The 27,956-nt window shown below is 45.4% G+C and overlaps 1 protein-coding gene across 2 annotated transcripts in view; it reads left to right on the top strand.

Annotated features, from left to right (window-relative positions):
- Positions 1–27,956, top strand: part of Myzap (myocardial zonula adherens protein) — an 81,442-nt gene that overhangs the window by 42,843 nt on the left and 10,643 nt on the right. The window contains exons 10-11 of one of the 2 annotated variants that reach the window (XM_052187860.1): positions 1,879–1,984; positions 9,762–12,390. In XM_052187860.1, coding sequence (XP_052043820.1) covers positions 1,879–1,984; positions 9,762–9,815 — 160 coding nt within the window. In that variant the 3' untranslated portion in view covers positions 9,816–12,390. Of the gene's footprint in view, positions 1–1,878; positions 1,985–9,761; positions 12,391–22,671; positions 22,756–27,956 lie in introns of those variants that run through there. The other variant, XM_052187859.1, reaches the window with a different exon arrangement.

Here is a 27,956-nt window from a genome sequence, read left to right on the forward strand (position 1 = left end):
CAGGGTCTCTTGCAGAACCTGGAACCAGGCTGGCAGCGAGCAAAGCCCAGCCATCTTTGTCTCCCTTCCCCCAACGTCCACAGCTATGCCTAAGTTTTTACATGGGTGTTGGGGATTTGAACTCAGGTCTTCGTGCTTGCCTAATAAGTCTTCTTACCCACTGAGCCATCTCTCCAACGCAGTGTGCACTGCTTCTGATAGCTCATTTGAGTCTTGTGTTTTCATTTACATGGTCCTCGCTTAGGACAAACCTATATGAGTGTGGCATTGGCCGAGAGCACCCAGTGTGGCTCCAGTTCTTTCCGGAGCTTGCGGCCATGTCTCACCGCTGGCTGTGAGTTCAGCGGACACATCAAAGGGTGGCCACGAGCACAGAAGTCCATCCGTACGTTCTCATAACGCTGCGTGCACAGGACGCACCTTCTTAATGAGATAACTCCTCAGCTGTGACTGAGACTGTTTGTCCTGGAAACTAACCTAAAAGTGTTGCTTGTCTCTATGCCTTGCATTGCCCTTTGGTCATGAGCTTGTGAGACCCTGGATGGAAATTACAGGGGTCATATGCGGTTTTCTAGAAATCATGATTTTCTAAAATGGTTTTCTAAATCAACACGATTTTCTAGAAATCAAAAGGCAGAGAGGAAGGAAAGCAAGGCTGGGCTGATTGGAGCCCTTGGGCAAGTCACCTGACCCTGAGGTCCTTTGCCTCCTGTGAGATGGAATCTCTCTCTCCCTCCCTCCCTCTTCCTCTCTCCCTCTCTCTTCTCCTCCCCCTCCCCTTCCTTCTCCCTCTCCTTCTCTCCCTCCCTCCCTCCTTCCCTTCCTTTCCTCATTTCTTTCTTTTTCATGACAGGGTTTCTCTGTCATGTAACTTACTCTGTAGACCAGGCTGGCCTCGAACTCAGAAATGTGCCTGCCTCTGCCTCCCAAGTGCTGGAATTAAAGGCGTGTGCCACCAAGATCTGGCGGAAACTTTTTTTAAGTGAGGAATAGTTATGTTGTCCAGATGTCCATCCCTTTGATTCACATTGTGTGGGAACTGTGACCTACTGCCTGCTACATAGTATGTGCTGGGGAAAAAAATCTGTTTTCCTCAATTTAAAATATTTATTTATTTATTGTGCAGGTGTGTACATGTGTTACAGATGTTCCTTGGCATGAGTGTGGAGGTCAGACGACAACTTTCAGGAATTAAGTCTTTCTTTTCAGCATATAGGTCATGTGGGGAATCAAACTCAGATCACCATGCTTGGCAGCAAGCACCCTCTCCTGCTGAGCCATCTCGCTGGCCCTTCTCCTGTGACTTGAGAGTTTTCAAAGTTGTTGGGGTCTTTACTAGTTTCTATTTTGGGTTTCTATTTCTATTCACGAGGGACCTGGTGTTGCTTGGAAATGCGACAAGGACACTCAACATTTTCTTCCAGTGTTCGGCTCTCGTGACACACAGAACACAGCTATCTGCCCGCTCCTCTGCTTAGTTTGAACTAAGCAAAGACAGAATAATGTCTCTTTCAAAAAGCTCAGAAATGTTCCTGGGTGTGGGGTGAAGGGTTCTCCGTGTATGCCTTGATTGTTCAGTCAGTGAGGAGCACAGCAGTGACGTGGGCAGGCTCTTCTGGATTCCACCCTTGATTTCGGGGGCTTCCTGTGCTCTTAGATTCTCCTTCTCTGTCCCCCTAATTAAGGTCACTGACTGCAGGTTCCTGTCTGTGTTAACCCAAAGCAGAAAGCCTCTCATACTTGTCAGTAGAGAAAACCCTTCTCATTCTGCCCCTGGAAAGTACAGACCTGTCATTATACAGAGGGACCTGAAGGACAGTGCTCTTTCTAGGTCCGGCTGTCCTGAGTCAGGGCTCCGAGCTCTCTTTTCTTCCTCAGGTACCAGCAGCTGGAGGAAGCATCGGCCAGCCTCCGCGAGCGGATCAGACACCTGGACGACATGGTGCACTGCCAGCAGAAAAAGGTCAAGCAGATGGTTGAGGAGGTAAGCTCTGGAGAAGCCTGGGCCCGGGACAGCTCGCTCTCCTGGGGAAAGACACCACGTTAGCTCACACATGACTTTGCCCAGGCCACCATCACCACAGCCCAAAGGGACAGACATTCCTTGTGTGCTGTGCGGACCAATGACTGTTCCTCTCAAAGGAGGGTTTTATCTAGACCAGAGTGTTGGTCAAGCGTAATCCATAGTTTGCACACTCTCCAAGCATGGCGGCCTTAGGGGACAAAAGGTGACAGGAGGTGACCTCAGCCCAGGCTTCCTTCCAAACCTGCTCTCATCTCCCGCACCAGCCGCTGTGCTTTTCTCTGGGCGCACCTGTCTCTTCTGTCCCTTTCAGTCCTTCCCATGATGCTCTGCTCCTGTGCCCTCTCCCCCTCCTCTCGTCTCTCACTCTTGTTTCCTCCATCTTTTCTCTCTTCTACATCCTTCCTCTCCTTAACTGTGTGCGTAATGTGAAAAGTTATATATTTAGTCTGCTGGGAAGCTTATTGTTCTACTGTTTTGTTTTGTTTTTTTTAATGAGAAGAAAAGCAGGTAGATTGGATATTTACTTCTCTTAGAAGACAAAGAATGATTTCCCTTGGCTTAGTGTGCTCTGCCTCCCTTTCTGGTGATGCTCAGTAGAAACCCATGTGTGCGTAAAATCCACAGCTGGCCACATGCCATTGTAGATGTTTCTTAGTTTCTTAATTAAAAAAAAAAAGGTAGATGTAAATCAAATAGAAAAATCTGAGAGAGAAATAACAGTAGTAAAGGGGTTATAAATATCTAGGATCTAATTCTCTAGCTTGAAAAATAAAGTCTGGTGAATTAAAAGTTCGGTTGCCAGGGGTGGGGGTGGGGGCAAAGCTATTTTCCCTTGTTTAATCACTACTTTATACTGTGTCCATTTTGTGTATGCCTGTGTGTGTGTGCATGTGTCCATGCATGTTCCATGTGTGTGTGCATGTGTGTGGAGGCCTGGAGACAACCTTAGCCTCTTTGCCTTAGGTATCATCCACTGTATATTTGGAAACAGGGCCTTTTACTGGCCTGAGGCTTGACAGTTAGGCCAAGTAACTGGGAACCCAGGGTTCCTTATTTCTATACTTCCTGGGAATGGGATTAAAACTGTGTACTGCCACACCTAGCCTGCACTGCCACACCTAGCCTGTACCACCACACCTAGCCTTTTCCATAGGTTGTGGGATCGAATTCTGATTATCATATTTGTAAGAAAAGCACATTACCAAGTGAGCGTCTCCCCAGCTCTGACTGTCGTTAATCGTTAATATTTAAAATATATCTACTTTCAATAAGTTACACACATAACAGATGAAATTAAAAGCGTATCTACTTTAGCAGTCTAGGAAATGCTGGGGTGTTGGAGTAAGGGTAAGGCCGGGGAAACTAACTATGAGGGTGGGTGGGACACTTTATTTTATTAGGTGTAGAATAAACATTCACAGTAGATAAAATCTTGTCTTCAAATGAGAAGTCCGGTCTCACTGTATTGGGTCTTATATGGCTTGCATATAAGGGAGCGGGACAGCAGAAGCTGAGGAGGAGCTGCCTGCATTCATGGGGAGCACCATCAGTAACTGTGGTGGGTGAGGACCTCCTCCAAGGGAAAGCATCTCATCATCACAGTGACCCTTGGCATATCTTCTCTGCCTCTGGGCTTCCCACATGCAGGGGTGCCTTAATATATGTGATTCTCTTTCCTAGCAGCAGGGGTCTCTGCTCATATCTAGTATTAGAGAGGCTATGAGTAAGCCCCAGATTGATGGGCTTTGGATCGGTTAAACCCCTATCTAAAAGGAGTTGAGACTGGCGACAAAATCAGAGACTTTTTTTTAAAATTTAAGATTTATGTACTTATTATATGTAAGTACACTATAGCTGTCCTCAGACACTCCAGAAGAGGGCATCAGATCTCATTACGGATGGTTGTGAACCACCATGTGGGCGCTGGGATTTGAACTCAGGACCTTCAGAAGAGCACTCAGCACTCTTAATCACTGAGCCATCTCTCTAGCCTGAGACTTTTTTTTTTAAAGGTCCTTTCAGACAAATTCAGAATACTGTGTTTTCGTCCTCTTTCCAGAGTCTAATGAATGCTCCTAATTAAAGGGAGGGAAGGAAACATACGCTTGGCTCTCAGCATCTGAGGCATTTTGTTCTAGAACCTTCTAAGGATTTCAACATTTTTGGATAGTCAAGTCTCATACATAGCTGGGACAGTCTTTGTATACTCCAGGCCTAATCCTCCTATGTTTTTTGTTTCTTTGTTTTTAAGATTTATTTTATTTTTTTTAAAGAATTACTTGGAGAGAGAGAGAGAGAGAGAGAGAGAGAGAGAGAGAGAGAGAGAGAGAGAGAGCGCGCGAGCCAGCCAGCCAGCCCAATATGAGTTCACTACTGGTTTCAGCCAGCAGAGGGCGTCAGGTTCCCCCCCCCCCCCCCCCCCCACCCGGAGCTGGAGTTAAATGTGGTTGTGAGCCACTGCGGTCCTCTGGAAGAACAGAAGTGCTCTTAACTGCTGAACTGCCTCTCCAGTCTCCCTTCTGTGTACTTTAAACCATTTTCAGATTACTTACACTACTAAAGACAGTGTAGATTGTTGTTTTTCTATGTTGTTTAGAGAATAAAGATGAGGGAGAAATCTGTACATGCTCAGCACAGATGTAATTTTACTTTTTCAAATAATTTTAATCTGCAGGTGGTTGAATCTGCAGTGGTTGGAGCACAGCGGGCTGACCCTGCATTTGTGTGGTGTGTGTTTAAACAGGGCCGTGTGCAAAGACTGGCATCCATGCCTTTTAGTTCACATTTCCCACACAAGCTTCTCATACTGAGTGTGGAAGTCAGGGGCTTGAAAAGGCTGGCACTGTCAGGACAGCACTGTAAGTGGCACTAGCGCCATCTACCGGCTTCCTGGGTTTTAACAGCGAAAGGAGGATTTTAAAAGTCTATTCTGAATTTAAGATCTTTACATTGGGAAGTAAAAATAATCAAGTTTTTCCAGCACATTGTGGTCACGCCTACAGAAAAAAAAGAATAGTTAAAAAAACCTTAATTATCGTGGGTGTTTATGAAGATACCTTGTTTGAAGTTAGAAATGTGGCCAAGTGAGCATGTCCAGAGGAGCTACCAGGCTGGAAAAGAGCCGGGAATTGTAGGAATTCAGGGGGAGGTAGGAGACTGGGGAGGATATGGTCAGAGAGGTGCTGGAGCTGACTGTGGTCTTAGAAATGGGTCTTGTGGAACCAGGGGAGTGTTGTTCTGGTGCAGGGCCAGGCCGGAGCCACCGGGTGGCGCTCTCGATGAGGAAAGTGACACTAGCTGCTCTGAGTCAGTATTTAGCCCCAGATCGCATGCATCCCTTACAAAGTGAGGAGGCGAGCCCAGAGCTTGCTAGTGTTTCTCCAGGATTCCGTGTGGCCTGCAGGGATATTTGGTGGAAATCTGCTGAGTTAAAGAACATCTGGCAATGTTCTTTATTTTATTATTTCTTTGTGTGTGTACACGTGTGTGTGTGCATGCACACAGATGCATACACACTTACCACAAGACACATGTAGAGGTCAGAGGATTTCTCTATGGAGTTGGTTCTCTCCACAGGTTCCAGGGATCAAACCCAGGTGGACTGGCTTACACAGCAAGTGCCTTTATCCACAGAGCCATCCCACCAGCTCCACCATGTTCTTAGGTAAAGAACCGTCTCTAAAGAACAGACTTTAGACTGTGTCTGTTACTGTGATCTCAGCTTTGTCATTGCTTTACATAGAGAGGGTACTTACACACACACACACACACACACACACACACACACACACACACCTCAAAGGGGATGAGAGACAGTTTATTCTGGAGCCAGGCACCTCCAAATGCTGTGTTCCAATGACAATGTGTGAAGTCTCTATAGTTACAGAACAAAAGGAAGTCCTAATCAAGGCACTTTTAAAATACATTGTTAGGAGCATCAGCAGGCAGGGAAATCTGTTATATGCCATAGATGCTATCTGATGTCACTCTTAGCTTTGGGTGGTTGACCACTAATGGCCTATTGCCTCAGAAGGGTTCACATGACAGTCACAAAGATATTAGGTCAGACACAGTGGGCAATTAATAACAGCCCGAGATAATTTGCCTCTGGATCTGCAACATTCCTGCTGTCCACAATCAGCAAGTTCCCATCAGTCACCCAGCCTTGTAGACTCTTTAAAGCAGGTGTGGCTTTTTCTGAGAACTTCACTTCATGGTAACAAAATCAACACCATCACAAGTCAATCACCCCAAGTCACTTGGGCCTCGTTTTGAAAACTGCATCCTGAATTAGTCACCGAGGAATGCTGAATTCCCACTTCAGTGGAGATGTGTATTTTTAATCTGTCAACACCTGGTAACCAGGAGGGACAGCTTTGAGCTGGTCCCGGCCAGCCTAGGGTGCAGCCAGGGACCTTTCCCTCCTTCCCTCGAAGCCCAAAGGTTTGTCTCTGCCACAGCTTCACCTTTCCCAAGGCTGACTCCTTGGTGATGTCTCTTGCCATTTTGGGGGGGGGTCCTATTTTGGTGATAGTGGCTTTGATGAAACTGTCAGTAGGGGCTTCTCAGCCCCCCAAATCCAGCTGTCGCTACTGCTACCAAGTCTCCTAAAAACCTTTTATGTTAAGCAATGTATTTTCCCCACCTCAGTAGAACATCACTTTTAAGAACATTGATCAAAATAAAGGTGTTTGTCCCAGCTTTTTCTGTCTTTGACCCAGTGCAGACTTGGCTTCCACTGTGTAGAACAGTAAGCGCTGTACCGTGTGATAACCAGGCCAGGGTTCCAGGATTGTCTTCCAGTTTAACTATTAAGCATCGTTTCTTTTTCTTTTTCTTCTCACCCTCTTTTGTGAAGTTTTCTTGGTCTGTGTGTGTATGAGTGCTTGTGTGTGTGAGCACATGTGTACCTGTCGAAGGCCAAGGTTGATACCACGTGTCTTTGTTGATCGCTCTTCACTGCATTTACTAAGGCAGGGTCTGAGCTCACTGATACAGCCAGTCTAGTTAGCCAGCTTGCCCCGGGATCCCGTTTCCACCTCCCAGCCATTAGGATTATGGGTGGCCACCACACCCACCTGAGCTTTTTACAGGGAGACTGGGGATCCAAACTCAGATCCCTGCACTTGTGCAGTGACAGCTTTATCCACCAGGCATCTCCCTGGCCACCAACAGAGCTGTTTGGTTAAAGTGGGAAGATAGAAAGAAGTGACATTCCCCTGTCTGCTTCTCCACCTGCTGGGCAAGAGAATCACCTGGGGAGCTTTAGAAAAACCTTCAAAGCTGGCAGATGCTGGTGGGAGCACATTGGGTATTGGGTTCTTGTGTGTGTGTTTGTATGTATGTATGAATTCTGTATGTGATTGCATGGGGTGTGTATGTAATTGTATGGGGGGTGTGTATGGGTGAGTGTGTGAATGGGTGTGTGAATTCTGTAAGTATGTATGTGTATGTGTAAGGGTGTGTGTGTGTGTGTGTGTGTCTAGTACCCAGCAGACTGGCTTTCCTATAGTTTCTTGTCATCAGAGTGTCTGGCCAGCCTCCTTTAGAAGCTCCTGTACCCAGTGGCAAGCTGGCAGCGAACCTATTGCAGGGCAGCATCTTAGAAGAAAAGCCTGGGGACTGGTAACCAGGGCCAGGAGCAGGGAATTTAAAAACTGGTCCATCTCTTCCTGCTAGCCCTGGCTCTGGGTCCTGGAGGCATTCCATTGCATCTTGAAAATGCAGTAGACTGTTGGAGTCCACGGTGTAGCAGTGTCCCATAGGGGATGGGCATCCATCAGATTCACAGGCTTGTCTAGCATTTTGACACAGCAGCACGGCATTATTGACAACACTGTGTTCAAGAATGAGAGAGAGAGAGAGAAAGAGAGAGAGAGAGAGAGAGAGAGAGAGAGAGAGAGAGAGAGAGAGAGAGAGAGAGAGAGAACTCATCCTGTATATTACATAAATGCATGGTTTTGTGTTGAGCCACATTCAGAGCTGCTGCCTTGGCTGTGGGCTGTGGGCTGTGGGTAGACCTGCCTGAAAGGCCAATAGAGAGTGAGGTCAGCTGTTAAACAGAAACTAGAGAATCTGTGCGTATACACACAGGCTCCCCCTGGGAGTGTATGACCTTTCCCTTTGTTTGCATGGACTTGTCCTTGCCTTGGTTTTAAGCAGTGGTTCTAAACCTTCCCAATGCTGTGACCCTTTAATATAGTTCCTCATGTTGTGGTGACCCCTAATTATAAAATTATTTTGTTGCAACTTCATAACTGTAATTTTGCTACTTTTGTGAATCTCAATGTAAATATCTGACATGCAGACTATCTGATATGCAACCCCTGTGAAAAGGTCATTCGGCCCCCAAAGGGGTCACAGCCCACAGGTTGAGAACCACTGGTTTAAAGGGTTCCTTTCTGCCTTACACATGGCTACACGGCCCCGTGTCAGCGAACAACAGAATGTAATGCTTTTATTAGCAGGGCCTGCCTCCCACAGGGAAACCAAAGCAGGACATGTTTGCAATGAGATGACTTTGGAAGTCCCAGCTCATCAGCTCTGACATTTTGCAGAGCGACAGTGCCACGGCCTTGGGGAATAACCTGTCTGAGGATGAAGTGCTAAGTTTCTGGCTCTTTAACCAGTTGGTAGAGCAAGTTCTCTTCTGTCCTTATAAAGCACGCTTCTGAACTGCACGCCCCCCAGGCTCCAAGTCCACACACACCTCCTGCAGTCAGAGATCCTTTTGCTCATATGTGAGGGGTGGCCTAGAAGACATTGGTACACTAGAACTGTAGAATCAAGCAGACCTGAGTTTACCAGTTGTGGAACTTTGAAATTTTATTGATTTCCCTTTCTGAAAAATAGAATTAGAGTGTCTGCCTAAGAGTGTTTTGTGGGCTAGAATTAAATGAATATATGTGTGAGTGTGTGTGTATATACATATATATACATATATGTGAGATTTTATCAATCTATCGATCTATATTTTACTTATTATGTTCATTGAAACAACATGGAAAATACCTAATGAATACTAGCTACTACTCATATTACTGCTCTCAATAAATGGTTTCCTGTGGTACAGATACAATGTGGAGGTAAGTGATCAGAGTATCCAGTTGATAGCTTCCTCCATACTCAGGGCTGGCCTTCTTCTCTGTGGGAATCTTGGGAGCCAAACTGACCTCTCTTCTTTTCTATGCTGTGTGCTACTCTCTAGCTTAGCCATCAAAATACTTCATTGTTTTTGTTTGTTGCTTGTTTTTGTTTGTTTCTGAGTGGGACTAGGGTCTCATGTTATCCAGGCTGGTCTCAAACTCACCATGTAACCAAGGGTGGCCTTGAGCTTCGGATCCTCCTACGTCCACCTCACAAGTTCTAGGATGACATGTGTACGTCACTTTGCCCAGTTTCTGTAGTGCTGGGGATCGAATCCAGGGTTTCATGCATGCTGGGCAAGAGCCCTGCTAACTGAGCTACAGCCCTCACTGGGCTCTTGAGTAGAACAGTTCATTTCTCTATCTCCAGAACCTTCCATTGTAACTGGCTCAGCCATTTGCTGGCACACAATTCATTTTAAAATTGTTGTTTGATGTGCTGAGATGCACAACATAAAAGGGTGCTTGGGCAAATGTCATGAACCCCCCAGTACTCCCCATAACTGGTAAGTAGGTCCCTGGGGGGGGGGTCAGGGAAAAGCCACGCCCTGAAACTCCGACCCTAACCCACTCAACTGAACTGTCCCCAGATCATGTCGCACGAGCTCTTCTCTACGTTTAGTCTCCGGCTCTTTGGAAGATGATAAGATGGTAGAGGCAGAGGTGGACGCGTCTTACTGGGTGTGATTAGAAGAACACTTGTACACTCTGCAGGGAGGAGTTGGTGTGTATCTGTGCTGATCCCTGGAGCAGACAGGGAAGATATGCTATTCAGAGGAACCCCTGGGGTGCTCACTTGTGAGAGCACTCTCACACAGTAGCCTCTACACATACAACCTTAAACTGCACATCCAAGAACTCTGAGATCCACGGGGATATTTTGTTTTTGAAACTTGGGTTCCTAGACATCAAAGCAAGAACTGCACTGAAAAAGACTATTAAAATAATTGAGAAACTGCCGGGTGGAACATCCCCAGAAGATGCTCACTGAGGAGAAGGGAAGAGAGGCGAAGCGCGCTAGCGCTCTGGGAAGGAGGCGCTCCGAGCTGGATCACACTCCCCAAAATGCTGATGCAGCCAAATGTCCTCATAGTTTGGTTTACTTTGTATATGGTGGCCCTCGTATTTGGAGATGGCCCTCTAGGTGTCTTCTCTGAGTGACAGTCTACAGTCATTGTCCAATAATGTCTCTCGTCTCGTTTAAGGAAAGTTTGGTTTGCTTCTAACCCTCTGAGCATTTTGCCTGAATAGACACAGTTCAAACAACTTCAGGAAAAGTGGGAGTGCCCAGTGAAAAGAGAAATACATCTGACTAAAATGTACGGGAGTGAGATAAGCAAGGCATGCGACGTGCGTGATGTGCGTGATTTATCTTCGTAGAGGCTTTGTTAATCACCAGCATGCTGTTATTTCAGCAAAATGTAGCAAGGGTTGCTGGGAGCTAGCGGGCGGTACTGCAGCAGTGTGAGTTAAGGGTGGTATGGGCCTCCATAAGCCAGTAAACCTGGGTGGTGGAGCGAGTATCCCTCTGGCCTTGGCATTCTACAAGTCTCTTGTTTTGACGTTTCTTTATGGGGAAGTGTTTGTTGGGTGGACGCTGCCTTGTCAGTGTTTGCCGTGTCTTTATGTATCTGTGCTCTTGTCAACTCCAGCTTATGGGGGCAAGGACAGGAAGGAAGCAGAGGAGTCGGCTCCGTACCTGTAAAGGGATCTTGGTGCTGTGAACTTGGCTGTGGCCCATTTAAAGCCAGACCTCCACATACCCTATAGGGAGTACCAAAGTCAGAGTGGAAAAGTCGTGCATCCCCTCGTGATTCTGGGTGGTGACTTACCCGTACTCTCCCTAGGGACCCAGTCTCTGTAATTTCTTCTGGAGCAAGTCATTACCCAGTTTTAGAAGGTAAAACCACAGGACTTAAGGGAGTAACCCTGAACCCCAGAGAGGGTGGATCTTGGGTGAATCTCTCTCCTACTGTGGTGTGCTTATGTCTGTCCGAAGTTTCTCCTCTCTTGGGCTGAGGTTAGTCCAAAGGATGACCTTGTTCTGCGGATCGGATGGGGAGTTGCCCTCTACATGTTTCCTGAGGTCTGCCCTCCCCTTCTGTCCTGATGCTGGTTGTAGACTAAGTGGTGACCTTCGTACATCTGGGTCTTCTGTTGCTCAAGGCTTTTCCTCCACAATCCTGTGTCTCAGATCTCTGTCTCGTAACCCAGGCTAGCATGGGATCAACCTGACTTACCTTGCTGCCAAACCCAACTCGTGTTCAAATCCTTTGTCACCCTCTCCCCTCTTTCCCTCTTCTGGCTCTTACCCTTCATCTGGACTTCTGAGGCTGTTTCTTATCTCCTGGCTGCTCTCCACCTCATCTTAAGGAGATACTGCTCAAAACTTGAGGCAGGATTTTTTTTTTATAGCCAGTGAACATGTTATTGTTTCAAAGTCTAGTGGTTCACATAATATCGTCACTTCTTTATTTTAAAATCTTAACACTTTATGTAAAGTATTATGAAGTTTTTAGAAGTATCACAAAGAACACAGTTGGGTCAGCCTTTCTTCTCTATGTATTCTAGATTAAAACAAAACCACAAGAACAGACGGGCCACACATAGCCAGTGCCTTTAGTGTGTAATCCTTGTCAGCCTGGTGCGTGTTCACTGTGGATTGGGAGACGCAGTGGTGTCCTCTGCTGGCTGGTCAGGCTTCTGTGAACTAATGCTCAGGCTTCGCTGAGTTTTAAAATCAATCCTTTACCTCCCCTCCTGATAAATTGTACAAACACTCTGTATTGTTGTCATGGATCATTTATTGAAAAAATACTTGAGTGGTGTTATTTATTATCTGCTAGTAGGTGAGATTTGTTTGTGGCATCTCTTACATAAATACTGTTTTTTCTATGGTTACATTTATCAATTTTCTACAATGTTGTATGTCTTGTTTGTCATTTTCCATAATAGTTTTAAAGTTGTGTTTGTCATCTTTATCTTTCATTGGAACCCGCGTGTCCATCCCCTCCCCTTTCCATCCTCTGTTTTTGTCTGTGGCACTTACACCATATTTGGTGTGTTTTGCCTTCATCCCTCTGTGGTTGTTCTTCTTGGTTTGTTTGTGTCTTTCTCCCCCTTATAGAATGGAAGCTCTGTGAGGGCAGGGTCTTTGGCCTGTTTCATTCATGACTGTATTCCTAATGTCTAGAATGGTCACTGGTATCCAGTAGGTGCTCAATAAATACTATTTTTGGACAAATAAAGACTAAGCCATCTGGAATTTATTTTTGTGTCTCTGGTGTGACCAGGGTCTGCTCTCTGTCTCTTCCTGGCTCATGAGAAGCTTGGTTTTCAATATCATTATCCACTGGGTTTTTTCATATCACCTCTGACAAGCTGCACTTCTTTCCCCCATGCTATTGTCTTAAATATTCTTTTCCTACCTTTCTGCCAGAGTATCAAAGTCCAGTCTTTAGACTTAGAAGTTGGGCATGAGGAGGAGGGAGAGGCCAGTCCAGCCTATCAGAGCTAGATCATCTGTGAGCCTTTAAGACATATCTTCTGTAAAGTGGCAGAGTTCCTTCTCACAAGGGATTTTCTGAATGATATCTAAACTTGTCAGAGGGTGAGGGTATATTCTAAGTGACATAACCGGTTCTAAGCCATGTACCCTGGGAATGCAGAAGCTGGACAGTCTATCTTGAACTCTGAGGAAATGAAATCTGGCCTTGCCCCCACCTCTGCTTCTGATTAGGCTTTGTGTTGCAGACAAATCCACAAATCCCTTGTCTTTTCCAACATTCTGATTCTTTTTCAATAAATGGAAACCAATCCTGACAGTACCTGCTCCTGAGGTGCAGGTGTGGGCTGGCTGGCAGCGTGTATGCCAAGTGCTTTGTTACCACAGTGCCTCCAAAGGTGACCTAATTCTCCTGTGGATGGAGAGTCTGTGGGGAGGAGGCAGTGTTTGAATGCGTCCTGCAGGATGGGTTGGATTTTGCTAGGCAGAAATTGAATGGGCGGAAGAGGTCATGCCAGATAAGATACAGAGTAAATAAATCCAAAAGCATGAAGACCAGCCGCTGTGGGGTGAGCCCAGGCACAGATCAAGTTTGACTGAATTGGAGGAGGGAGTGACCAATGGAGAGGCTGGAAAATGGGAGTTGAGACCCATTGGGGTGGGCAGTGGGTACTGAGCCAAGACCGAGGTTATGACCACTCGTGATTTGTCAACATGCTCCTGCTCCTACTGCTCAGGTGAGTCTGAGCCTCACAGTAGTGTCCTGAATGCTGGCATAATAGTAGAAGGAGGGAACAATCTGGCCTTGCCCCTGCCTCTGCTTCTGACTAGGAGAAGGAGGAAGGACGGCCAGTATGGTGAGGTTCATATTCACAACACTGAAATGTTAGGAACACTTTTAGCATCCATTATTGTGCTGGCTGTGAACAGATGCCCGTGGCACTGCTCAGAGTCAGCCTTCTTCCCAGCTTCTGGGGGTTTCTCTCCGAACTCATATCCATCCAGGAAAGCTCAGGGACAGAGAGGCAAGCTGTTGCTCCCTTTCTCCATCCCACTTGCCTCCCCGAGAGCTTAAAGAATCAGGGACCCTTCTGGGGATGGTGGTGCATACCACACACCGTGGCCTGTAATCCTAGAACTTGGTAGACGGAGGCAGGAGGATCTGAAATCCAAGGTCATCATCCACAGATAGCCTGGGCTAATGAAACCCTGTCTCAGAAAATAAAATGGGTGGGGACTACTGGGGAGATGCTCCGTTGGCAAAGTGCTTGTCGTGAAAGGGTGAGGACCAATGTTCAGATCCCCAGCACTGACAAAAAGCTGGGTGTGGCATCACCAGGCAGCCACCAGGAAGGTCCTGTCCCTTTAGCTTGCTGGCCAGCCAGTCCTGCCTAATTGGTGAGATCCAGGTTCAGTGAGGAATATCTGCCATCAACTTGTGCATGTGCACATACATGTGTACCATCTTTGTGGACCACATAGACCACACACACACACACACACACACACACACACACACACACACTCCCCTGACAGCCCTAACCCCAACAGGTCCTTTATCAGGGCAAATCCTACACCACCATTTGTTTTCAGTCTACCTTTCCCCTAGACCTCTGCCACAGTGCTAAGGTGTGGTCCTCAGGAGAACAGTAGCAGAGGAATCCACTAACAAAAGGATGTGGATAAAGACCCTGGGTCACAGCATTAGGGAAGCTGTGGCTGAGGTCTCAGCTCTTGCCAGCATCTTGAACCTTGGTTTCTTCTTGGTGGTGATAACCACTTAGGGTTGGTTGTGAGTATCAGGAACTAAGCCATCAGAGGCCTGATACCCAGGTACATGTCTTCTTTCCTTCCCAGTGGATGAACAGGCACTGGGAAACCACTGTGTTCATTCTTTCCTGACATCTGGATAGCTAAGTCGTTCTTAGGCACCCAGGAGGATCTGCATGCTGTTCTACTCTGAGAAGTTGACTTTCCATCAATCTAGGATAGAAATCAAACCAAATAAGATTATCTTAGCTCAGAAGCCCATTTCAACTGATCCTTTTGACTAGCATAGTTCTATTATTATATATTACTTCAAACTTAATAGAAAAAATTGATTAAAATATGCACCCCTGTTCATATCCAGCCTGGCTGAATGCCACAAGACACATTAATTGAAAGTGGATTTCCACTGCCTACTCAAGCCCATGAAGATGAAGAATGTGCCTTTCTCCTCTGGCCTTCATTGATTTTTCATTTTCTCCACTCAGAGCTTCATTTAGCAATTTTTCAGTTTCATTTGGTTGGGGCCTTGATTCATCCCCTCCCATGAGGTAATGCATCCTCTTCTTCATCCTCCTGAAGCCATTCTTGCAGGCTGTGTTAGTGCACACAATGTCTGATCTGCTCAGATTGCCCTGTGCATTGCTATTTTCAAAAGGATGCTAAGCTTTATTATTTTTATTTTTTGCATTTTTATGGTGTCTTTTCCTTTACCAAGGAGAAGGAAATTTAAACTTATAACTTAAAGGGATAGAGACGTAGATCAGCGACAGAATGACTGCTCCCAAGGGCCTTGGTTCCATCCTCATCAGTGCAAATAAACCAAGCCAAACACAGCTCAAAAATATGACAATAATTTGACAACATAACAAAACTTCTAGACCAGAGTACTGGCGATTGGTTCCAAACCAAACCCTTCAGGGGAAGGGCAGAATATGCCAATTATGTTCATGTTTTCCTTGTGTGGTATAAGGGAGCAAACTTGATTCCCAATTTGCCAAGGGTATATAGATCATGGAGCAAGAAATTGGGTTGAAAACCAGGCCCTCTCAGGACAAGAGGAAGCAAAAGAGAGGTGGACACTTGAATTCTAGAAGGTTCTTCCCTGTCCTGTTCCATCCATGTTCTATAAAATCCCTGACTCAATGGATCCCTAGTGGTTTTGAAAGCAGTATTGGTATAGGAAGGGGAGATCATTGGAGAGATGGCTCAGTGAGGAACACTTGCTGCTCTTGTATAGAATCAGGGTTCGGTTCCTGGAGCTCACAACTGCCTTCAACTCTAGGTCCAAAGAATCTTACACCCTCTTCTGGCCTCACAGGGTATCGACATGTATATGGTGCACATAAAGCTCATATAGGCACATATAAAAATTAAGTACATTATGAAAACAGTATCTGAGCTAGTTCCTGGTGGGTATTTTAGGTTTTCAAATACCATGACATTTCCCATGTAGTTACTCAGGATAAAGTATTTGTTTTTATTTTGAGCTAAAGTTCCATTTCTGAGTATTCAGGAACATGGAATAGTATTTATACATCTTCGACAAGTGTTTTCAATGAGAAAGTCAAAGTTTAAAGCAGAAAGCCCTGGTTGGGTGGCCAGGGTGTCCTCAGGAAGGAAGGACTAGCACCGCAGAGTCTTGGTGATGGTAGGTGTGGCTTCTGCATTAATGCTAATACACTCCTTGCTGCCCTTCAATCCTGACCTTAAGTGCATGAGCCTGTGGGCCTTGTGGCCATCCCTAAAATGAAAAGCAACTGTACAGTAGAACAGACTTTACAGTGAATAGAAAATGCCATAAATGTAGCCCAGCTTCTTTCTATTTCAAGAGTTTAAACAGTTGAATCAATGTGACTATTGGTAATTTTTTGATTGTCCTGATTTTAGCTCTGAGAAGGCAGCCATGCATGAGCAACACACAGAACTGTTCAGTCCACTCATGAGTCAGGCAGTACCAGCCACTAATGTTTCAGTCCAAGGTGTCACAAGGGGCACAAGGCAGAAACTTTAACAAGGTGTTGTTGGAAGCAAGGCAAAAAAAAAATATATTGAGGACTGAGGAGGTAGTTTGGTTCCTAGACTGCCTGCCTACTGTGCACAAAACCCTGGGTTTGATTCCCAGAACAAACTGGGCATGGTGGTATGCTCTTCAAGTGGAGTCAGGAAGCAAGTTCAAGGCTATTCTCAGTTGCATAGGAAGATCAAGACCAGCCTGGGTTCCATGATACCAAATTTAAAAAGTGTGTGTGTGTAAATCAGCACCTAGTTAGACAGTTTCTGATCTCTGAAGCCCCTAGCTATGGGTTTATGGATAGGTTCTGCTTCAGTGTTTGCTTCTGATTGGTGATGGTCCTGTCTAAGGGCAAGTTGTTGCCCCCCCCCCCCCATTAAGTTTAGGTTTCATCTTCTTAAGCCAGTTCTTGACCAGTGACTCCCCAAGAGGTTCTGTTTGCTTGGGTCAGAACCCCAGACACTGAGCCCTAATTATTTTCACACTCTCCCAGTTTACAGCCTCTCAACTATAAGAGCTTCACCCAAACCAAAACCATCATGGCTGCTTTGTCTTTGTCTCAGTATAGGACTTCTAATTGTGACCAACAGTGTTTATGTTTTTGTTTAATCATGGGATTGTACACTGCAGCCTTGGCTGGTCTGGAATTCACTATGGTGCCTCTGCTGGCCTGGCACATGTGACAGTCCTCCTGCTTTGGCCTCCTGAGTTCTAGGATCACAAGTGTGAACCACTGTACCTACCCTTCATGGTGGTGGTTGTTTGAGTCAGACTCCTGTAGTTCAGAATAGCTCTGACTTACTGTGTAGCTAAAGGTGACCTTGAATTTCAGATCCGTCTGCCGGTCAGTAACCCTTGAGTATGGACATTACAGGTGTGCACCACTACCCCAGTTTTATGAGGTGCTGGTGATCAAACCCAGGGTTTCATGCATGCTAGGCAAACACTCTACCAATAAGCTACACCCCCGGCCCCTGACCAGCGGTTTTTAACATGACTTTCAGTATGGATTCAGGGAGGGTAGAAAGCTGACTGTTCACATGGCTCTGGGACATGTCATCTAGCTGGAAGGAATCTTGCATGCAATCTGCTTCAGTGGGCTTCCTCTTTTACAAGGTCTTTTCCACATCTGTTATCATTTCCCAGTAGGATTAGAAAATACCTAGAGAATATTTTTTCTTAACAACCTGTGTCGATTGTGTCTCGTATCAAATGCTTATTTGCGGCTGTATTTCTTCACTAATTTCTCCTCACAGTTCCCAAGTTCCATATGAATTATTGTGTTTCCTGAGCCTTGCACAACTGGGTATTGGTCACATAAATCCAGCTATAGATGGTGTCCTTTTCTATCATCGCACATAAAATGACCTGTTTCCTATGTGTTACTGCTAGAAAGAAAAGCCCAGAAAGTTGCAAGTCTTACAACTTCATGATAAATAGAATCTGTTCTAAACTGTGTCTGGGGGAGAGGGTGTGTGTGTGTGTGTGGGGGGGGTGTCCGTGTCTGTGAATGTGTGTGTATGTATGTATATGTGTATAGGTGTAGGGGTATGTGTGATATGTATGTGCCTATCTGTGTATGCATTCTTATGGAGACCAGAATAAAACCTCTAATGTCAGCATCATTCTTCAAGAGCAACCAACTTCATACTTTTATCTAACCATCTGTCTGTCTGTCCATCTGTCTGTCCAGCCATCATCTATCCACCTATCTATCCATCCATCTATCTATCTATCTATTTTCTATCTATCCATCCATCCATCTATCTATTTTCTATCTATCCATCCATCCATCTATCTATCTATCTATTTTCTATCTATCTATCTATCTATCTATCTATCTATCTATCTATCTATCTATCTATCTATCTATTTATCTATCCATCCATCCATCCATCCATCCATCCATCCATCTATCTATCTATCTTTGGTACAGGGTCTCTCATTAGCCTTGAGCTTATTGGTCACTAAGCCCCAGGAATCTTCTATTTCCTGCTCCCCAGCACTGGTCTTACAAGCTCAGCACCATGCCTAACTTTCTAAATGAATGCTCTGAGGATCCAACTTAGCCTTGTAACTACTTGACTTACTGAACTTTCTCCCCAACCATGTTCCAACACTTCTGTATGCTTTCTTCTTGGTCTGGTTGGTAACTATTTTTGAGGCAAATTGAGAGGAATCCTTTCACTACAGTAACCTGTTTCCAAAGCAGCTAATGAAACTGTGTGGTTTGTGAGCCCCCTGCCTCCCCTAGATAATGCCAGTGTGTGGCCTTGCTTAAAGGTGATTGCCTAGCTCAAACTACAGATGCAAATGTCTTAACTGTTGTTAAAGAGGAGAAAAGCAACGATCAGTTGTAGCAAGCTACAACTGTCTTTTCCTTTTTCCTTAAAAAAATAACTTAAAATTTGTGTATATGTGTACCTGCTTATCTGTATGTGCACCACTGTGCTGCACCACTGTGCTGCACCACTGTGTGCAGTACCCACAGAGGCCAGAAGAGGGCGTCAGGTCCCCTGGAGCTGGAACTCCAGACAGTTGTATGCCGCCCAGTGTGAGTGCTGGATCCTGGTCCTCTGCCAGAGCAGTAAGTGCTCTTAACCATGAAGTCATCTCTGCATCCCTTCCCTTCTTTTAAACACTGAACCAGCCTGAAGGCTTAAAAACTTGGCATCTTGAAGAATCTCTTTAATGTAACTCATCTGTTCAGTGTGGTGCAGAGCCATGCTGATGGAGACAGGCATTAGAAAGCATCATTCCTATCTCAGTTTAAAGATAGCAGGTAAGATTACATACTGCCTAAAGCTGGACCTCAGTATGACATTTAAATTCAGCTAGGATAATAATATTAGGTCTTGTTGAGGTCACCTATGAAAGTCTGGAAAGTGGGTCCCCTGACTTTTCATTTCTTATCATTTACCACCACCTGGTGACAGCTAAACCTAAATGCAGCCTTTTCTGAAGAATAATCGAACCTCCTGAAGGTTCAGTTACAAACCAGAATGCCTTAGGCAGTCACAGAGGGCCTGGGTGGTAGAGTAGGTCTGTAATCTCAGCACTCAGGGGGTGGAGGCAGGGGGATGAGGAGAAGTTCAAGATCTTTGGCATCATAGTTCCTAGTCAGCCTGGGCTATGTGAAATCCTGTTTCAAAACATAAATTGTGACAGAAAAGGGAGGCTGAAGTGTAGCTCAGCTGGTAGAGTGCTTACCCAGCATGCAAGTCGGCCTAGGATCGGTTATGTAAACCTGGTTCGGCTGTGCATGAAAAATGCCCATTTAGCATGGTATCACCATCGCTTCAGGAAGCGTGCTTGCCAGAAACATACGTCAGAGGCCCCTGTACCCTCTGAATCTTTCCCGTTATCTTTTCTTCCTTCCCCAAACCAAATGCCTCCTCATGGTGACATCTGCTCTTCTCCTTCTCAAAAAAGCTCCCAGAACATTCTTTGTCATGTCTCCTGATGATGCTGTCACCACAGGTTGACTTATAGCCATTGCCTATTATCTGCCAGCGTGTCTGGTGCCAGGATCCTCTATGCAGACCAAAACTCTGAGAATTTCAAGTTCTTCTAAGAAATGGTGCAGTATTCATGCAGAGTACTTTGTACACACCCCTTTTCCATCTTCTTTAAGCATCTCTGGATTACTTACAAGTCCTAGTAAAATACCAACACTATGTGAATAGTTTTTATACTATATTATAAGGAAGAGTAGCAAGAAAACAATCTGCCCATGTTCAATGCAGATAATAAACTATTTCTGAACTATAGTTTGAATCTGAGTTTGTAGGGCCCACAGATATGGAAAACTGAGGTCATTCTAAAAACTGAAGCCTCAGGGCCAGCTGGGTGGTCTGCGTCTTCCCCTGAGCTCCTCATGTCCCAAGGTCTCTGCTGCTCTCTCTGCAGCCTGATTTTAGTGTTCAAAGAAAACCACATCTCTAGTTTCCTTGACCTGAAGCCATTTAAGAGTCCTTCAGAGGCAGGAAGACTGCATGTTTGTTGTCACTTTTTATGTTATTTGATGGAATTTTTCTCCTTAGCAACTAAGGCCTTTCAGGTCTCATTTTGACTGCTACCTAAAGACAAGTCATAGTAGGCCAAGGGACATAGTACAGTGATAGAGTGCTTGCCTGGCATGTACAAGGCCCTGCCAGGACCCAGGACCACCAAAAGGTAAAAACAAAGCAAAACAAACACCGACTAAAAGTTGGCTTCAAAAATCTTAAGGATTTGAGCAATGAGCCAGTTGGTAAGGTACTTGACCTGAGACATGAGGACATGACTTTGAATTTCTACCACTTGTGGAAAAGTTGGTCGTGGCAGGCTGCGCTTGCAGTCCCAGTGATCATGAGATGGGGCAGAGAGAGAGCTGGGCATCCAGTCTAGTGCAGTCAGTAAGCTCTAAGGTCAGCAAGAGACCAAGTCTCAAAACACAGGGCGGAACTAACAGAGGAAGATACCCAGGGTCAACCTCGGACCCTATATGCATATGCACACATACATGTGCATGCACAAGTGTGCACATGCACCCATCTGTATCAAGACTGTAGGAAGGAAAGGCAAAAGGGCGTTATGACAATGATGTCTGTAAGCCATTCCTATACAAAGTGGAGAAAAAAATCACGCCATTTGGGGTGGGGGTACAGTCCTACCCCAACCTCAGAACTATTTCTCCTCCCTAATCCCTTCAATGGCTTTTATTTTCACTTTGGTAAACTTTCGTTTTTCTGTCCCACAAGGCTTTTTATAAACACTCACACTCACACTCACACACACACACACACACACACACACACACACACACACACTTTGCAATGTGTTTGTTTCTGGCGTCCATGTAACACACTCCATCATGCTGGTATCTCATGATTTATGGCCGGTTCCTTTAGTGCAAGGCATTAACGTTATTTCCATTTTCTCTCTATTATAAATAATGGAAGCAAGAACATCTCTCTACATGCAGCTTTTTTCCTGTGTTTGAGTTATGTCCTTAGGACAGATTCCCAGGAGTGGAATTAGTGGGTCAAAGGGTCTGAACAGCTTTATGGCTCTAAATATTTATTGCTAAGTGGCTAGCAGGGTCATTCTCATCTACAGTGCCACCTGCAACACAAGAGCTGCACTCCTCCCAGGCTTGCCAATGCTGGCCTTTCCAGGCATGGCTTTGGGGGCGGATTTCAGAGGCATTTGGGTAACTTGTTACTCTCTTTAATTTCTAGAGTTATTAGAAACACTAGGCATTTTACCTTAAGTATATTTATTTTATTTGGCTAGTTTTTCTTCCAATAGGGTGATATATTGTGATATCATTTGAAATTTAAAATATGCTATAATAAAAATGCCAAATGCAGACCCGGGATATAGGTCAGTTGACAGAATGATCATTGACTGGGTATGCAGGACATCCTGGGTTTGATCGCCAGCACAGCATAAAACTAAGTGAGATGGTGCAACCTGTAATCCTAGGAGGAGGGTCAGGGGTTTAGGTTATAAACTACATGGAGAGTTTGAGGCCAGCCTCGGGTAGAGACTTCAGGCTCAAAATGAGTAAGTGTCAGCCCACCCAGCACAGAGAAATCAGCGAAGCCCAGTAGGCTCACCCCAGGTTCAGCAAATGGCCCATGTAGGGACAGTGGTTTTCTTTACTCCTATTTTTTTCCTATCTTATGTTCCATTTAAAACAAATCCTAGCTCATGTATTTAAGTTTCCTGCACAGTGAAGAGTGCCTGTCTATAATGTGAACTTATTCTAAGGTAACCATAGTGCTGTCATCGCGCCAACAAAATAACAATTCCTTAGTATCAGTAAATACCAGGGTGTAATACAGTTTTTCAAAGTATCTTCATTTCTCCTCACTGTTCCTCTCACCACACTCATTCTTATGTAGCTCAGTGGGGTAGAATGTTTACCTGAAACACACAAAGCTGGAGTTCAACCCCCAGCACCCCACAAAACAGATGTGGTGGTACACACCTGAAATCCCAGCACCCAGGAGGTAGAGGCAAGCAGATTAAAAGTTCAAGGTCACGTCCAGCTATATAGCGATTGAATACCTATCCTACTTCAAAAAGAAAAAAAAAAACCTAAATAAAAAAGAAATCTGCACACAAGTTCTATGCAAACCAGCAAATGTGTTTCTGCTTTCTAGTTACAGTGTGGTTGTACAATTCTACATTTTTGTTTGATGGTTTTCCTCCTGTCTCTTTCTAGATTGAATCATTAAAGAAAAAAGTACAACAGAAGCAGCTCCTGATACTACAGCTTTTAGAAAAAATCTCTTTCCTGGAAGGAGAGGTAAGGGCTGTGGCTCTTTCAAGTTGGTATCTTCCCTGCCATTAAATTTTATGTTGCTGATCCTGCTGTGGACACTTAATTAAAAATATAGCTATTTCCTGGCCTTATAAAATTGATTGAAGGTTAACTGCCAGCTCTGCAGAGGCGCTCAGGACGGCTCCCTTGTCTCCACTCTGTGCTCCAGCCCGCTGCTGGCAGAGGCGCTTTCCAAGGTCTTGTGCGTCTTCAAGGATTCTCCCAGCAAGCCCAATATGTTGTCGATGCTCCCAAGTTCTCGAGTGGAGAGGACTTTAGAACCTGTGAATGTTCTACCCAGGCCCTCACATGGTTTACTCGAAGGCACCTTTTAAAACTTCACAAGAAGGGCTGTGGTCTCTGTGAGATGGAAAAACAGAGGCAGAAAAGGGAGAGGGTACCACCCAAGCCCATCCAGCCACGAAAACCTAGAGTCCAGCTGGAGACGAGACTCCCAAAATCCGATACTCGCCTCTGTTACCCCTAGTAAACCTATTTTAGAGGTGACTTAGTTTTACCAGCATCTTGGAGTTGCTTCATAGTCTTGCCGCTGGCCTTTTGAAAGGCATTGGGGGGGGGGAATTTTGTGGCAGTTCCAGGGAAAGAAATTATGAGTTGGAAGAATCTTAGGAGGCTGGGTGTTAATAGAAGGAGCTGAAATCCATTTTCCCTGTAGGCTCTTTATTAAGAACTTGGCATTGAGCCTCTGCCTTCTCTGACTCCACAAAGAGCTGGTTTGCCAAGCACCTGCCCTCGTCAGTGTCCCTCTGTGTAGCCCTTCCCCCATGAGACACCCGGGGACATGACGGTGATGCAAGGGAAAATGCAAGATGTCGTTTGCTGAGTGCCTACTGTGTGCAGGGCATTGCCAGATCCTTTCCATGTGTTTTGTATAACATCGGCACAAAGAGTGGGATCTAATCCAGCCTTGCACAGCAGTTGGATTGGCTTATTGACAGACTGATCAGAGACTTTCCTTATCTTTATCAAGGAATCATAACTACATGGGTGTGGGACGGTCCCATGAGAGTACACAGGAAATGTCTGGCACAGGCTGGAGAGATGGATCAGCCATTAAAGGCTAGGCTCACTACCCAAAATATAAGGAAATGCAGGGTGTACTGCGTGAGCACTCTGTTCTTTGCTTATTGAAAGGGCTACCCTCGGAATAGATGATATCTCCCCCTTTTTAAAGATGAGACTGAGTTTCAAGAATATCATTTCCTGTCCACGAAATAGATAGTAGAGATGGTGTGTCTGAGCCTAGAGCCTAGCCTACCTCCTTGCTGCGCCCTTGCAGGTGTGATGAGCCAGGTCATCATTTACCTGGATGGATGGACCACCTGTGGCTGGCATAACCAGGAGCCTTCATGGTCTCTACAGACCTGCTTTCAGATTTAAGGCCTATGTGTCTTGGTGTCCTGGACTCATGTCTTTCCCCTCCTAATCTCTGGGCCTAGTACCAGTTTTTTTTTTTCTTTTGTAAATACAGTATCTCAAGTAGCCCAGGCTATCCTTAAACTCACTATGTAGCCAAGGGTGACCTTGGACACCTGTTCCTCTGTCTCCACTTCCCAATTACAGGGTTTCGGGCATGTGCTGCTTCCCTGGTATCCGGCACTTGTTTTTAAGATTTCCTTCTGAAATCACAGCCCTGTGTGTACTAGGGGCAGAGGTGCAAATGTATATCTACCCTGGTGACAGTCAAGAGTCCCTAGAAGAGGTCTGTGTGTCCAGAGAGGAAGAGTTTTCGGGAGAGGGGGAAGAGATGTTGACACAGAGAGAAGCTCACCCAGAGGGCTTCCCACCTTGTTTCTGTCTGTGGTATTCCCATGCTCTGCAGCAGTGCCCAGGGGAGTGTTGTGCACAGGTGGGGAGTGTTGTGCACAGGTGGGGGGCGGGTAGAGCTTACAAATGTATGCTTTGTTCAATGCACAGATGATTCGGCTCACGGTTTGGGCTGCTGGCATATGGATATGACTTGATGCTGAGAGGTGATTCCAGGAGTCCACAGAACAGAATAGGGAGATACGCCTGGGAAAGGAATCTCACCTCTGTGGGCAGCTAAGGCTCATGGCACTTGGGATCTCTGGGATATAGTATGGGACCAGCTTAGATTATCTCCAGATGACTGAGCACTCGCTAGCCCTCCCAGCGATGGCTGGCTGGTGTCTATGGCTGGAGTTCCACTCATTTAGCCAGCTAGGCAGGATCACTTTTCCCATAATGCTCACAGGAAGCCTCCCATAAAGACTGAGGAGATGATTCGTGTCAGGGGGCTGTGAGCATCAGAGGATGCAGGAGAGTCCTACAGTAACAGCCCTGCTCAGCTCAGAACAAGATTAGCCATGCTTAAGCATGTAAACACTGGTTATAAATCTGATAAGCTTTCCAGGGCCAATATAGCCAGGTGCTCTTGACCACTTCTCACGTTGACTTTAAATAACAGACAAACATATAAGTCATATGAAAAATGTTAATGCAGTTGTACTTAAGCATTCTAAAATATCAAATATCACAATTTAATTCAAGCGTTATGAGCACTGGGAAGAAAGCTCACTTGGGAAAGTAGTGACCTTACAAACGGGAGGACCCGATTTAATCCCCAGAACTCATGTATCAGACTGGCAGTGGTGCCACTCCGAGACAGGTGATTCTGAGGGTTCCTGTCCAGTCAGCCTAGTTTACTTAGTGAGATCCAAGCCCATGGGAGACTGTGTTTCCAAAGACAAGGTGACGGATAGGCCTGAGGAAGACAGCGGAAGTGGCTCTCTCACCTCCGTTCATACATGCCCGTGACTGCACATACATGGACACACGCAGAACTGAGATTTATTTTGTGATTTTATTTCGATCACTCCATGTAGTCATTCTCAGTCTTGAACTTTGTAATCTCAAAAGGTTTGAGCACTAGGCTCTGCCCCATGCTTCCTTGTTATCTGTATGTGACGAGCAGATCCTTCTGCTCACAGCTCAGACTCAAGGATTCCATCTTTTAAAGAGGCAGGAGGAAGGAGCGGACTCTTGTCACCTCTGAGATTGCTTTCATTTTTAATGTTTGAACGCTTGCGGCCCCACCCCCTCCTCCACAAACTACATCAAGTCATTAGACATGCAATCTGGACAGAGAACACTTAGTACCTGGTCCTGGGCTCATGGGTGGTGATGCAGCGCATCCTTCCCTCTCAAGTAGCGAATATGGATTACTCCTTGGTTTAATCATTCACTCTTAACTGATATTTAAAGTTAATAGGATTTACATGCACACATACCTCAAAAATACACACCAGATTCCCAAAAGCTCCCTTTTGCCTGGCCCTATCCCATTCTTCTTTTTTCCTAGTTTTTTGTTTACTAATCTTCTGGTAAAGAGAAATTCCACTCCCCATTTCTGACATTTACATAAAGTGTTCTGGGGCTTGAGAGATGGCTCAGAGGTTGAGAGAACTTGCCGTGCTTGCAGAGGACTGCTCAGTTTCCAGAAGCACCTATATCAGGTGACTCACGGCCACCTGTAACTCCAGCTCCAGGGGATCTGATGCCCTCTTCTAGCCTTCTTGGGCATTCCCATGCCCAGGTATACATATACATGTAGACATATATGATGCTCATGAATAAAACTTTAAACATTTTAAATGTTCTGCATCAACAAGAGTGCCCAAGGAGTAAAAATTCTTCTCTGGGACCCAGATTGTAGGAGAGAACTGATCCTGCAGCTTGTCCTCTGATATCCACAGGAACACACACACACACACACACACACACACACATACACACACACACACACACACACACACACACACACACGTAATAAAAACACTTTTGAAAGTATTCCCAAAATAACGAGGCTATAGTAGTTGAGAGCAGTAAATGCTCTTGCAGAGGCCCAGGTTCAATTCCCTGCAACTGCATGGTGGCCACAACAGTCTGTAATTCCAACTCCAGGGCATCTAGCACCCTCTTCTGACCTCCTGGCACCAGGCACACACTCGATGACTGCACAGACAGGCAGGTAAACACTCATACATGTAAAATAAAAGTGAATAAATCTTTAAAAGAATGTCCTATGGGCTGGAGAGATGGCTCAGCGACTGCTCTTCCAAAGGTCCAGAGTTAAATTCCCAGCAACCACATGGTGGCTCACAGCCATCTGTAATGGGACCTGATGCCCTCTTCTGGTGTGTCTGAAGACAGCAGCAGTGTATTCACATACACTGTGAATACACAGTGTATGTGTAATACATAAATAAATCTTTTTAAAAAGAATGTTCTAAAGTAAAATTAGAGGCCTAGTCTTCAGTGAGTGGCAAAGCCTTCTGGACTGGATTCTGTTTTTTCCTTGCTGAAAATCTTGAACTTCTGGTTATAGTTAAGAGTCACAAGGAATGAATCCAAAGTCTAGTTTTGTATCCATCCTGTCCTTAACATACACAGTGCAGGGCACCTGTCTCTCTGTGTGTCTGTGGGACACTTCTAGGACTCTCACTAAGTTTCCTGGGTGGCATTGTGTCTGCAGCATGGCCCTCCTCCTGTGTTTTATTGGACATGTGCTTCTCTTGGTGTCTGATTCGGTTCCTAGCCACGGGCTTTCCTGAGCCTGAGGGGAGCTGGGAGAGGAGGTTACTGAAGGGTGTGGTGTGTGTGTGTGTGTGTGTGTGTGTGTGTGTGTGTATACACACGCACATGCTTTCTCCCACATGTCCATACCAGGCTCGTCCTTTCTGGAAGGCTTACAAGCCTCCCTGTCCACATCGTGGTTGGTACTCATTACACTCTTCAGCTCAGCTCAAACTTTAAAAAAAGAGACAAATGCTGTGATTTTTTTTTCTGATTTTTTAAAAAGCTCATTGTATTAATTTATACATTATTCAGTAAATTTTGTCTTGTATGTATAACTTGTCAAGGTTCAAGAATCCATCCAAGATAAGAGATAGGGCCTTTATGGTTTTAAAATTGAATCTATTATTACCAAAAAGTATGTAAAAGAACTTGTTTTCAAAATAAATCAATTAAGAGCTGGAGAGATGGTTCGGCGGTTAAGAGCACTCGCTACTCGTGCTGAGGACTCAGGTTTGGTTCCCAGCACCCAGATCAGACAGTTCACAGCTGCCTATAGCTTCATCTCCAGGGGATCTAACACCCTCTGGAGGCCAGAAGAGGGTGCCAGACCCCTTGGATCTAGAAAG

The sequence above is a fragment of the Apodemus sylvaticus genome, chromosome 7 (assembly GCF_947179515.1).
Source record: "Apodemus sylvaticus chromosome 7, mApoSyl1.1, whole genome shotgun sequence".
NCBI lineage: Eukaryota > Metazoa > Chordata > Mammalia > Rodentia > Muridae > Apodemus > Apodemus sylvaticus.